The sequence below is a fragment of the Lobosporangium transversale genome (genome assembly GCF_002105155.1).
Source record: "Lobosporangium transversale strain NRRL 3116 chromosome Unknown BCR41scaffold_20, whole genome shotgun sequence".
Lineage (NCBI taxonomy): Eukaryota > Fungi > Mortierellomycota > Mortierellomycetes > Mortierellales > Mortierellaceae > Lobosporangium > Lobosporangium transversale.
This window is the reverse complement of record NW_019028998.1, coordinates 570207-583789: the sequence shown is the minus strand read 5'-3', so window position 1 is coordinate 583789 and position 13583 is coordinate 570207. Positions and strand designations below refer to the sequence as shown.

The 13583-nt window shown below is 42.3% G+C and overlaps 2 protein-coding genes across 2 annotated transcripts; one reads left to right on the top strand and one right to left on the bottom strand.

The window, feature by feature from the left end:
* Nucleotides 1-2172: 2172 nt before the first annotated feature.
* BCR41DRAFT_422483 (hypothetical protein) lies at nt 2173-10772 on the top strand (the record flags this gene model as incomplete). The annotated part of the gene is made up of 6 exons (XM_022030160.1): nt 2173-2240; nt 2594-4674; nt 4803-5291; nt 5484-9322; nt 9419-9508; nt 9630-10772. 6 exons carry the CDS (start codon nt 2173-2175, stop codon nt 10770-10772), a joined length of 7710 nt encoding a protein of 2569 aa, XP_021881122.1.
* An 845-nt stretch (nt 10773-11617) lies between these two features.
* BCR41DRAFT_354444 (G-protein gamma-like domain-containing protein) lies at nt 11618-13325 on the bottom strand. Its single transcript, XM_022024321.1, has 2 exons — nt 12869-13325; nt 11618-12108 (listed from the first exon to the last, which is right to left on the bottom strand). The coding sequence occupies exons 1-2, from the start codon at nt 12967-12969 to the stop codon at nt 11991-11993; spliced, it is 219 nt and encodes a 72-aa protein (XP_021881121.1). The 5' UTR covers nt 12970-13325; the 3' UTR covers nt 11618-11990.
* Nucleotides 13326-13583: the final 258 nt, after the last annotated feature.

Sequence of the window (13583 nt, the reverse complement as noted above, 5' to 3'; positions counted from 1 at the left end):
AAGAGACCGTACTACAAACAACCAAGCCAATACCGATTTCCAAGATGAAAAAGGCGTATCATTTGATATGACAAAAACTCCCCACTCTTCCTTGAAACAGAGATAATTTAAACACTTTACTGTTTTTATTGTGCGTGATCCAAACAAATAACAACCTCCCCACTCTTATTTTGTGACAAAAAATAAAATAAATCAGCCAACGTCAATCTATTCAAACACACAAAAAACATCATTGATGTGTTGATGTGTTCTCGGCGCTGTCAACTACATCTGATTAAGGAGGGAACTGCTATCCTATCGACTTTGATATCAAACGCGTGTTTTCGCCTTGTTTTTAAAATATAAATATAGAAGGCATGGCAACAAAATACCTTCACTGCCCCGTATTAAAAGACAATGGAGAAAAGAACTAGACAATAACAGAAAAAAAAGTTATGTCATAATAATGGACTCTTAATACACTAGTAGATGCACAAGGTTCACGAGTTCTAGTGTATAACAAGGGGGGTCCATTGTTTTTAGTTTTAGTTCAACGGTTATCCAAATAAAAAAAGCCATTATTTACTAGGGTACAAATGAAATGCGCGCATAAAAGCACAGAGAGAATGGATACTCTAGGACATAAAACCAAGAAGACGCGATAATGCCTGTTGATAGGGGCCCCCCCAAAAAAAAAGACATACACACTAAAAAAAGGTCAGCGAGCCCAGGATCTGTTTTTTTTTTTTTTTTTTTTTTTTGAAGTATAGATTTTTTAAATAGTCAGCCTGGGGTCGCTTTCTTTATGGGCGTTTATGTGCTCTTTTTAACTTTTTCAAGATCAAGATTTGATTGTCCAATGCATAAAAAGTCCAGACTGACTTTAGAAAAAGGGGATCCAGTTCAGACCCTCATTTTCCTTCTTTAGAGAAAAGAAGGAGGCCATTGGCTGCTCTTGTTTGCACTACTACGGGTATTCGAGTTATTTTAATTGATGCGATACGACGAATTTCCATGATGAAATGACCGTGTGGGTGAAGAAAATGTCAGTGCTCAGAGGATGAAAATGGATCTTTTTTTTTTTTACGTTGCTTTCCAGCTCAAAAGTCTGAGCAAAATAAAGAGCAGACAGGACATGTAATGGTATTACATGATAATGTTTTAAAAAGAGAGAAGGCATTGGTTTATTATATAATATAAAACGCGTTTGTTTGTGCAATGTTAAACATGGATAGAGTTGTTAGATTAGGAAATGCATGCTTTTTTTTTTTTTTTTTTTTTTTTACGTGGAGAGAAGGGTACCAGCCTTTATTTAGAGGAGGCAAAGGTAAGGAGTATAAAAGATAAAAAAAAGTAAAAAAGATAGTGAGCGAACCAAGGTGAATGAATGAAATTAGCCCTCTCTTCTTTCTCCTCCCAAGTCGATGCATCCATTTTGTTCCATTTCATTCCATCCTTTCCTTTCTCTTCTGATGAATGCATCGCTATTCCTTTAATTCATTTTGATGCATTAGTCAAAACGGAGCACACATTTTTATTTTTGTTTTATTTTTTTGTATATGATTACAATCGTAGTTAGTAATTTATAAATTATTAAGCTGTATAAATCTATGTGGTTCTGGTCGTTTTGAGCAACAAGTAATAAGATATCAAAAACACCATCGATCCATTGTTCCCCCCCGCCTCCCCGATCTTCTTATTTCCCCCTCTTGGCCCATATTTACCCAGTGAAGGGAAAAGAGAAAAAAGCTTTCAGGTACTATTTTTTGTGTGTACGTGCCCTGAGGATTCCAGCAAATGTTGGCAGCAAATGTTTTTAGTTTTCACTCACCTTGCCCCTCACTAGCGATATTCTACCAACCGTGTAAAAAACATGGACCATTTCTCGTATTATTTTTTTTTGTTTCTTGTTTTTGTTTTTCGCTTCCTCAGTATGCTTTAAACTATGGTGCTCCTTGCACACCTTGGCGCTTAAAAGAAAAAGGCTGAACATGATTGTGTTTCCATTGATCTGACTTGCCTTGTTCTCTCTTTCTTTCTCTCTCACACACGCTTACTTTGTTTCTTTCCTATTGCCATCAATACACCAATCCACAGTAAAAAAAAGCTTGCGCACAGTGTTGTTGTAAACAAGAACAGGATCACTTGAAACAGCTTTTTTCCCTCTTCTTCTCCCCTGCTATTTTGACCAATATGGATTCAATTGTATCGACGCCTACAGCCTCCGGATCAAGCGAAGCAGCGGGCTATTTCAATTCAATGTAAGTTGACTTTGACGCGTTTTGTTCCCAAGGATAGTGTGTTCGAACTAATACAGTGTTGACTGACCATGATACACCCCTTCTGTCTGTCTGGCCCTTCTTTTTTTATTTTAAACTCAATGGACACACACATCTGATGCGTTATCTGTTGCTTACTCGTGTCCCCTTCCTCTTCCCATCTACTCCACCCCTCGCTCGCGCTTTGAAAACTTCCGTTTGTGGGGTTATTCATTTGTTGCGTTGAATGGCGCGTCTCTTGAATCTCTCCCCTTTTTTTTGCGTTACTGTGTACCCCTGCACCTCCACCTTGCACCCTGTGCGCTTTTTTTTTTTTTTTTTCTGCATGCACACAGTCCATTGATCACATCTCAAGATCCTGAACATGCAGCAGTAACAACAACCCAGGAAGTGAAAACAGGGAATGCATCATCAATGCCAAAGATAGATCCATCACCAATAACAAGTTCAGGCCTAGTACCGGAGGCTATGACACAGGTCGACACCATATTCTCTTCTTTAGAGTCCACGCCATCATCGCCGTCTTCGCCATCATTGTTCTTGCTAACAGAGGTCTCCGAATTAGCAGCCAACATACCACTCCTTGTTGAATCTAACTCTGGCCAAGATCAAGGTAACTCCATTAGACGGCAGAAGGAACGCCAAGGTGACAACCTACAACGAGCTGTTGTGAATTGTAATATTGGTCAGACAGTCGTTAAGGATAATGAGTTTTCGGTTGCACAGATGAAAGCTGTATTTCCAACGAGCCTTTCACATTCATCTTCTGCGTTTCCCTTCCCCTCCTCGCACAAACCACTCTCGAATCATCCTCCGTCTTTGATTTCAACAAAACCACTCATGATCTCGGGTGACACAAAAACCACACCGTCCCTATCCACGTTCGCGGCAACAGAAGAAAAAGCAGCGACTGTGATCCCTTCATCCTCTTCTTGGACAACAGCAACAATGACAACAACAGCAACAATCAACACTACCACCGCTGTGGCCTGTCATCCCGTTACTGAAGCTCGATCTGGAGTGATTGCCTTGGCCATGAGCACATCATCATCACCTTTATGGTCCCCCACTATTGTTTCTCAGAGACCAAACGCTTTTGATGCTGAAGAATACAATCATCACGACAATAACATGACTGAAGCAGCGGTAACAGTATACCCATTCAGGCCGAAGAGTGAGGAAAACAACCACTCCAGGGGTATCTATACTAACAAAGGGTATGACCGGAGTTTTCACCCTCTTTCACCATCCACGGCTACAACTTCATCTACGGATCATTTTGCGCCTTTCATTCTTCCTCCCATTCCTCCTTTCTCTGAAATTGGCTTGACGTTTGATAAGAGTCGGACGGACAGCGGTGCCGGAAGCATGAGCCAGGATCAGCAACGACAACAGCAGCAGCAGGAGCAGGAGCTATGTTGTAGTCACGGTCAACAAGATGATAACGGTGGCTCCCTGTTCACAGTGGAAACCAGTCTGACTAAAAGGGAACACACTGGAATGAATGAACACCAGCAACAGCAGTGCGAGTCTAAAGAGAGATTTGACACATACAGCAGCAGCAACAACAACAGTAGACTCGACAATAAGGATATTCATCTTCAACATCGGAATACTATAAACATGGGTATAGAGGGATTTGTGTTTGATTACGATCCATCGATCTTTGATTACATTCAGTCTGACGAAAATGAAGCCTATATTCTCTGGAATAGCCCTCTCCCTATTAACAACAGTGGAGTAAGTTGTGATACTACTGGTCCGCTCCCTGTAGTGCCGCAAGGCACGCTCAAAAGCAGCAATTCAGGCAATTATAATAACGATGGTAATAACGGGCATGCTGCTACGAGCAGCCCCTCTTCCGTGATAGCAGGTGCTAACGGTCAGCAAGCAACAACAGCAACAACAGTAGTAGAGCGCCCGTTACCCTTTTCACCAGCTTGCTCAAGCGCAGTCACAGCCTCAGTCTCTGTTGTTAAACGGTGGTCTGCAGGAGATATCTTCAAACCAAAAGAAAAAGGGAGAGACTCTTTGGAGAATGAGAGCACGGGAATAGGACCAAGCATAGGGACAGGGATAGGGATAGGAACAGGCGTTGGAGCCTCCTCAGAGAATGCCAGGGCTAGCAGACACACACCTACCAACAGTAATCACAGTAACAGCTACTATAACGCTGACGCTTCTAACAATAATACTAGCAATGGTTTATTCTCAACTGCCTTACCAGGGCTTTCGAAGCCTCTCGAGCGCCTGGGAGGGTCAATCACTCGATCAGGCTCTTTAAGAGGCAAACCATCAGCTACTAGCTCCAATCCTACAAATAATGGGACTAATAACCCATTGAATCCCCCAGGAGAGCGTATCATCATGGCAGCTACTGTCGAGAAGCTGGTTGAGAAGCTTACAAGCGATATTGGTAAGGAAAAACACATACACCCAAACAGAGGCAAATATAAAAAGGCGACAGTAACAATAGCAATCATATTTAATTAACGCCGCATTCAATAACTCCACTTGTCATTATTCTCAATTCAAACAAACTAGACTACACGTTTCTTACGGACTTTTTCCTCATCTACCGGCTGTTTATTTCACCTTTGGCACTTCTGAAACTGCTCTTGGCACGTTTCTATTGGGCTTTGATTGAGGATGAGGGCGCCAACGCACCACAGCGTCAGGTCGTCCGAGTCCGAACATTTGTGACAATACGACATTGGCTACTGAACTACTTTGAATACGATTTCATGGGATCCAAAGCTCTAAGGCGGACGCTGGTTCAGTCTTTGAAATCTCTAGCAAATCACCCAATTATTTTGACGAGTGTTCGAGATGAGCGAATCATTAGGGAGCTACGTCGTTTGTTTCAACTCAAACGTAGACTATATTGCCGGGAAGCCGCTCAGGTGACGCTTGAGGAAAAACAATGTTCTTTTCCTTTGACGACTACAGTGCCTGCGACTGCTGTAAAACAAGGTATATTATCATGTCAGCAGTCGGCGTCGTCATTACTTCGGAAGCAGCATGTAAATCAAGGTAAGCCGTAATAACCTCTGACAATACCAAAAAAGGATTGGTTGTTGCGATACTTGCTACAGACAAAAAATGAAATGAAAAATAAAAGCCTTTTATTTTAAAACATGACTCCTCCTCGATTTGTACATCTTGCTGATCATGTCCAGTCTGGCTTTCTTGTCACGTTTTTTCTTCTCCGCCCTTCTATACCAGAATGGACACAGTCTATTCCTCAACAACAACAACTACAGGAGCCCATACCATCTACCGAGCGTAATGTAGGATGGGAGCAAAATAATGAAAAAATGGAAAACAATGTGTTATCTGGTAATGCGATATCTAATGACGCATTTGGAGTACTATCAAGCGATCCACAGGAGGAAGACCTTAATGAAGAACCGGTTCGCTATATGGTCCAGCGAGGGCCAAGGGCTTCCAATAATATCGAACCAACCTATGATGATGAAGACGATAGTGGGACTGATGACACGGATTTTGAAGGCGATGAAATCAATCAGTGTGAAGAAGAAAATCAGGGCACATTTACCAACAGTGAGAATGTTCCTTCACGGAAGTTCTCGATTGACTCTGTCAAATACAAAGAGCCGATGAGTGATTCCCTATCTCGACAAGAGTTAGCTAGGGTTAGTACTGAGCCTATTTCTGATGTAACTTCTGGAAGCCATTATCGCCATCGATCTAGTTGCCTTCATTCAACAAACTCTACTTTAGAGCAGACATCTCATCACTATCGGAGCCATACAATACCTCAAACACATGAAGCCACTCATGCCGCACAGGAACCTTGGCCATTATCTCATAGTGAAGCCTCAATGGAACCATCGCCCTCGTTTGCGCATTCCTCTTTGGATTTATCACGACGACCATCCCTAGAGCCGCACACAAACCTTCCATCGCAGCCTTTAGCCACCGGTATCACCACAGCCCCCCTTGCAGAGAAGAAAAAAATATGGTCACAGTATATGAGTGCCACAGTTGGACAACTTTCTAAAGTCAAGCGTGTCTTCATGCCCAAGCCCTCTCAGTCAGCTCAGGATTTTGATAACCATCATCAAAACCACCAGCACCATTTAATACCCTCTACATCGACATATCTCCAGTTGCAGGGCGCCACAGATGGAGGAAGTGTAAGCCGACTCCGTAAGGGCAGCCGGAAGGCAAATGCAGGGACAGCAAAACATCAGAGTCATAGTGGGCATCGGAGGTCATGTACAGAAGGCAACAATAATGACAATAACAACAGGATTACTACTCTTTCCAGAGAGCCCCTGCAAATATCTCCATCTGCTCATTTAAGTATGACAACAATAAACTCAACGGCTGCAAATGACATGGCCAAACCATCAGACGGGCGACGTCTGCATCGAAATGAAGCAGTGATGGTGAGCCCATATCAAAACCAATACCAAGAGTCGCAATGTTTTCAAAGAAATGGGTGGCCAAGTAGCAACAACAATGATAATCAAGATAATAATGGTGACAGCGATGATTATTATACCAACCACACATGTGCACTAGATTTAAGGCCGGAACTTATAAGCAGGAACCATGACCAGTCCCAGTACCAATATCAAGCCCAACAAACTCAACGGGCATTTAAAAATAAAGGACTCGATCGTCGGCGTTCTTTGCAACTAGAAGAAACTTTAGCTCAGTTCAATAATAGGAGCCCTGGGCACACTATGTTGGACCAAAATAGGCGTCAGTTCTTGGCATCGAAGACTTTGCGGCGTCGCTCCAGTTTACCATTCGATGGACTGATGACTGTCAAAGAGGCACTTCTTCATGAGGCTACTACATCTAGTTATGGGAGGGAAGATTGGGAGCAGGCGGAAATTTATAGATATGAATTCGATGACAAGGAGAGTGAATACAAAGATAAAAAAGAGGCAGGCGAAAAGGCAACAGAAGAGAGAAAGGAGAAGGCAATTGATGATGATGAAAACAGATCTCTAAGCCCTATTTTTGCGCCAACCTTGCCTCCTGTCAGCGATAACAATCAAAGCCGTAGCCTCCGTAGGACCTCGCCAAAGCGGGATGGCGACCGTGCCTCCTGGATGACCTATTCCTCTAGTAGTTCCTCCATCTTTGGCGCTGTGCTTAGTCAGGGACATTTGCCTCCTAGCCAAGTGATTCATGAATACACTGGTCTTGGAAATGTGAGTCGTTTCATGGAGAGCCTTAACAAAGGGGTGCAGAACCTCAGTAGTGGTGGTAACGACGCTCAGGTAGCTCCCACGGCAACATCGACAGGTACTGTCATATCTGCAGCAGGGACTCTAGGCTCTCCATCTCGTTCTGGAGCTATTTCCTCCAATGAGGTGACTAGCTCGACGGATCTAAATATTAAAAGTCCCGTAATAAAGCAACAGCAGCAACATCTCGAGGGCTTTGGCACCAATACACACCCCGGGCCCAGCCCTGAACAAGGCCCTAACTCCAGGAGGAATAGCAGCAAGAGTCGCACAGTAGCCCTGCATCCACACCGTCAAACAGCCTCGATTACGCATCATCACCTTCATCATCACTATCTCCAACATCAAGGTGATGCTTCCTTGGGTCGTGCTCACCCGCCCTCAAGACGCCATTCCGCAGAGGTCCACACCAAGAAGGCTTGGGATACGTCGCTTCCCTTCTTGTCTCAACAGCATCAGGGACAGAAACAGTATCAACAGCAATGCCAGTGCCAGCAACAACCTTTACTAAAGGAAAAGACAAATAGCATTTCCAAAATCTCAGTAACAACTATATCTAGCTCTGTTTCACATCAGAAGAATATAGAAGATGTCAGCAATGAATTCCTGCAAGAAGGGAGATCTAGCGCCACTGCACCTTTAGGTCATCCCCCTAGGAAGTTGTTAGAAGGCGCTGCCTATATTGCTGCACTGGAAGAGACTCAACGCCAACTTAAGTTACTGAACAGCAACCAAGAGAGTCAACAAAAATCTAATCAGAATTCCCGAAATCCCATCCAAGCCCCAATGGTTCTTCCTCATCCACCGGGAAGGCCTCGGAGCAAGGCGCGTCCTCGCCCCCTAGCAACCGTAAGCAACATTGCAGCGCTCCAAGCTAACCAGCCGACTTTTTCACTGTCCCTGACATCTTTATCGAGTACTAGTGATCAGAACAGATCAAGCTCAGATCTACAGGTGCTCAACGTGACTAGCACTAGCAGTGATACAGGATCGGAAGTTACTGCTCCCGCCTCTATCCCTGTCCCTGTCCCTGCCCTTGCTGGTATCAGTGGTGGCACTTCTATGGTAGCACCAATCAAATCGGATCCACCAAAACTATCTCCTGGTTTGAGTCGAGGCCCCAGTGTAGGGGCATGCCGCTTCCATTTACCTCTGCATCATATGAAACAGAGCGACTTTTCTCCCAATTACTACTTCCATCATCTCCACCATCACAGTTACAGTAGTTACGGGAATAGCTTTAGTCAGCAACGGAGTCCCATGAATCCACGGTTCCAAAACATTGTCTCTCCAACGCGCGAGCTTGCAGGGTCTTCCCAACCAACATCACCACCAGTCCCCATGATATTAAGGTTTCGATCAGAGCTAATTGCACAGCAGTTGTGTCTGATTGAGCGTGAGTTGTTGAATCAGGTGCCATGGTATGAATTAGTGAGCGCTGGGTGGAAGAAGAAGAAATCACCAACAGAAGAGGAAGAGGAAGAGGACGCTACCATCTCGATGACTGCATCTGATTTACCTACCATTGCCCCTGCCCCTGCTCCTACTGCTACTCCTGCTGTTACTCTGAAAGACCAAATAATTAAAAAGAATATAATGGATAGTGATACTTCATCCATTTTAGTTGAGCAACAAGTAGGTCAACAACAGACTACTAACGTTAGCAGCGGCACAACAACAACCACGGCAACAAAAATGCGTAGACCAGTCAGCCCTTGGCCATTGAGCCGATCACAGACTGTACAAACCGCAAGGTCTCACACACAACGATTCCCCACCCGGTGTCAAACGAAGGATAGTCCCAATGTGACTCGACTGGTCGACCGGTTCAATTTGGTAAGATGACATGCGCAATGTGCGTCTTATTTTAGTTTATTTCCAACGTCCATGGTTAACTCAATGAACATGTCCGATATACATATCCTGCCATAGATGTGCCGTTGGGTAACGACCGTGATCTTAAAAACAACAGATCTGGAAATGCGAGTCAAAGTGGTTGAGAAGTTTATCAGGATCGCACAAGTATATATTGCTCCCACATTATTCCCTTTTTTTTTTTTTTTTTTTTTTTTTTTCCCTTCCTGCTGTTTTATAATATCTAACCGTTTTTTTTTTTTTTTTTTTTTTTTTTTTTTTTATACAGATTTGCTATTACCACTCCAATTTCAGTACTCTGACCCAGATCATGTTAGCGCTTCAAGTTCATGAAGTCTCGCGTTTAACTCGAACCTGGAGCCGTATCGGATCTCAGGAGATGAAGATCATGCACGAGCTAGAAGAGTTCACATCCATGCTTCATAACTGGAAACACCTTCGCAGTGCTATGAAAGAGATTGCAGATGAATGGGGTGGTGCGACTACTGGTATTGGCAGCATTAGTGGCCAAGATGGGTCAGCAGGAGCTATCTCCAGCTCTTCATTCATGTCTGGCAGTGGCAAGTATCAGAGCCTGAGCTTATTCAGTAAAATGGCAGGCAAAGACAAGGATAAGTCTCAGAACTCTTTCGGCAAGCTAGCACACAACCGCTCTTCATCCTTTGGTAGAATTTCAATTCAATCTATTAGCCCTACTATCACTGCTATTGGCACCAACATTTCAAGCAATACTGGTAGTGGAAATGGAGGAGCATCAATCCCTAGTCACCCTACTATAGCCGCTTCTTCACTCCAAGGAGCCCAGTCATTAGAAAAGGAGCAACCACTACAATGTCAACAACAGCAGGCCTGTGGTGGATGTATCCCCTTTCTTGGAGTATACCTCTCAGACTTACTATATAACACAGAGCTCCCTTCATTCGTGGGGCCTAAAGCGACTCTTAGTTCTGAAGACAATAATCCTTATGTCCAACGTATGCTACAAGCACAGACCTCTATACATCCACACTTACCTCAGATGCTTACAGATCCCTCTCAGAGTACGCCACTTTATAACAGTGATCTTTATTGCATTTCCACTTTTGGTGCTAGTGGTAATGATATAAGCCATGACAGTGGGGATGGAGATTTTACGTCGTCTTCATCATCTTCCTCCTTACCATGGATGGTGAATATGCATAAACACCGAACGATTGCCACAATTATCAAAAGAGTCCTGACTTTCCGAACCATGGCCAGTCGATACCCTTTTGTGAAGGAGACCGATATCTATGAGCAATTGATGGCAATTGAAGCCGTTGATCAGGCTGAAATGGAACGTTTGAGCGAGCTATGCGAGGAAAAGGTTTCTGCATCATCTTCATCTTCCTCCTCCTCTGCTCCGAATCAAAAGTCTGTGCTGGCTAATTAGCTCTTTTGTCAATTGCAAGAACTTGACCTGTTTATTACGCGCTCTGTAGCACAAAAAAATAATAAAAAAAAAAGCTACACTTAATAGAAGACAGAAAGGCAATGTAAGATTATCATGGGTATCCCAACTAGGACTAGACTCCACTGCTCGTTTTTCCGCTAACAAAAAGTTTATTTTATGCACAATATAATATATGCTATTATTCTTAACGGTCATTGACGATATCTTTGCCAGGAAAAGGACAAAGCTGTTCCAGACTAGTGGCAACATGCTTTAATTAACGTTTTTAGCAATGAAGTGTCTCAACCGTAGGTCTCGTGGTAAGACCACCTTGACCCATCAAGACTTAAAGAATAGGCTTCTTCGAAAATGGTAGTCATGGTAAAAGAGGCAGGAGGAAAAAAAAAAAAAAAAGTCGAATAATCAATTTATGATTGATATCAGTATGGCTGAAAAAATGTCCTGGAACACCAATTCTCTTTGTCGCATGAGCCTAATAATTCTGGACCCTCGTTAGAAGGAGGGAGTCTTATGCAGCCGAAGCTTGCGATGATCTGGGGCCTAATAAAAGTGTTTCCAACATTTGTTATCTTCAATTATCAGCTGATGCCTCCTGCATTCGTGAAGCCATGTGGTGCAATGGGCATGGGTTTTGGTCATTATTCCCTGCGCCCGTCCAAAAACATATGAAGTAGAGTGAATGAACCGAAAATAAATTGGATACTGCATGCAAGAAAATGCAGCATTTGGAACTCCTCCCAAATATCAATATTCTTTTGAAAAGTCGGTGTGCATTGGACACATCATTGGAACAGTGTTTATAAAAATAAAATAAAAAATGCTTTATGAAGCCAAATAGGCTTTATTACGTTATATTTACACTTCAAATGAATGAACTAATAAAAAAAAAACTGGATCAAAGATCTCATTAAACAAAATGAATAGGAAAGGATAAAATACCATTGCCAATGTCTCCCCTTCACTCTTTCTAGTTATTGCTTGGCTGCTACTTTATCCTCCCAAAATTACTTGAAAAGGTCCGTCCGGCGTTCCTTTGTCGTGAATTCGACTAAAGTCAGTAAAACCAGCTCCCTCAATCAGCGCTCCATGCGTTCAGATGTTTGATTGGTTATTGTTGAAAAATAAAAATTGACAAAATGCCCTCGGGTTGAGACTTCTCCCTGTATTCCTGCTCCCAAACTACTCCAAATAAATGGGCTACATCAATGTGCAGCAACCTTTGGGCTGGGCCATGAATGGATCCTCACTTTTATCCAGCTCTCCCCAGACTTGTGTTACAAACACATCACGAGTTGACATGCAATACTTGATCAGACTATTATTTAAAAACAATAATATTATATATTAATAATAATAATAATAATAAAAAAAAAAAAAAAAAAAAAGGTCAGTTGAGTTAGATCGCAAAGCGATAAATGGCGCAAGGAAAAAATGCATAGACAACTGCATGTGTTCAAGAAAGGTTCAAAGCAGAATGAGTATAATTGTAAGGCATAATATGCTCTGAAACGTTTCACAGAAAGAGGAATCAGCTTCATGGTTTTTTCAGGGGTGTGTGGCATAATTGGATATTGCAGGACCTCTAAAGCCCTTCGAAGGAGCGGTATTGGATAGAAAATATTGCCAAAGTGAAAAGGGGAAATAGGAAGGACCTGGACGAGATTCAGTAGGTCAAATGACGGAAGAGTCCCTTCATGCTCTTATTGTCTTTTTGCATATTAACGAGTCAATCCTATCCTCAATTCGATTCGTGCAACCATGTATTTCAACGTGCAGATTTTCCCAATCCAATATGGCGCTGCATGTGTCTGCTCACTCTTTTACCTCATCCCATCATTCAGCTCAACAGCCCATTTTGGTGCCCTCCTATTTCCCTATTTCTTGTGGCACTTGTCTTTTTGCCCAACCTTTTTTTCTTTCTGCATATATTATTACTTTGAATCATATAGGCATATGGGCATGCGACACAATAATAATAATAAAAAAGAAAGTTCAAATGCCAAATAATAACAAAACAAACAAGACGACATGGCATAGCATGTACTATATGAAAGATGGATGGATGATTGACTTACAGGGCGCTAGCTTGTGATACGGAGATACGCTCGAGCTCATATTGTTCGCGAAGTCGCTTGTTGTGATCCAGCTGTCGCTGCAATCGCATTTCTGTAGGCATGATGGTTGATAAACGATATGTTTTTGATATGTGGATGTGGGTGACGGATAATAGAGCAGTGTTTGGACTGAAGATAAATAAAAAATGTATATGTATGCTGATGTATTTATATGTTTACAATGTATCCGCGTAGTGATCAAGGTAATAAAAAGCCGTGTATGATTTTGATGCTATTTCAAAGCAAATTAAAGAATAGAAAAACGTTAGTTGCAGTCAACTACATATATGCAAACAATTGAACAACATAGAACTTTCTATATTTCTCTTTCTCTCTCTCTCTCCTACATTTTCTCGAAGACTCAAGAAAAATTATATGCACTACATAATATCCATTGATTGGTATCAATGCAAGAAAGATATTTTTTAAAAAAAAGACGGTGAAAGTAAGTACTCTGGAAGAGTGAAATTCTTATTTTTTTTTTTGATAACGACATTGAAGACTAAATTTAATATTCAACAAAAGTCGATGAATGGCATGTGGTTCAGTTTTAGTTGCTTAACATGGATTGGTCAAGGCGATGCACATGTTTTTTGTGAATGTGTACATGAATAAATTTAGATGAAAGGCGCGTGATGAGTAAGGTGTTTGGTCCAAGGCAAATGCGCTGGTGGTT

Excerpts from the sequence above, each read along its gene's own strand:
- BCR41DRAFT_354444 (XM_022024321.1), bottom strand. The coding sequence starts at position 12,969 with ATGCCTACAGAAATGCGATTGCAGCGACAGCTGGATCACAACAAGCGA. Across the intron at positions 12,109-12,868 it reads GTATCACAAGCTAGCGCCCT|TCTGATCAAGTATTGCATGT; the intron begins GTAAGTCAATCA and ends TTTAAATAATAG.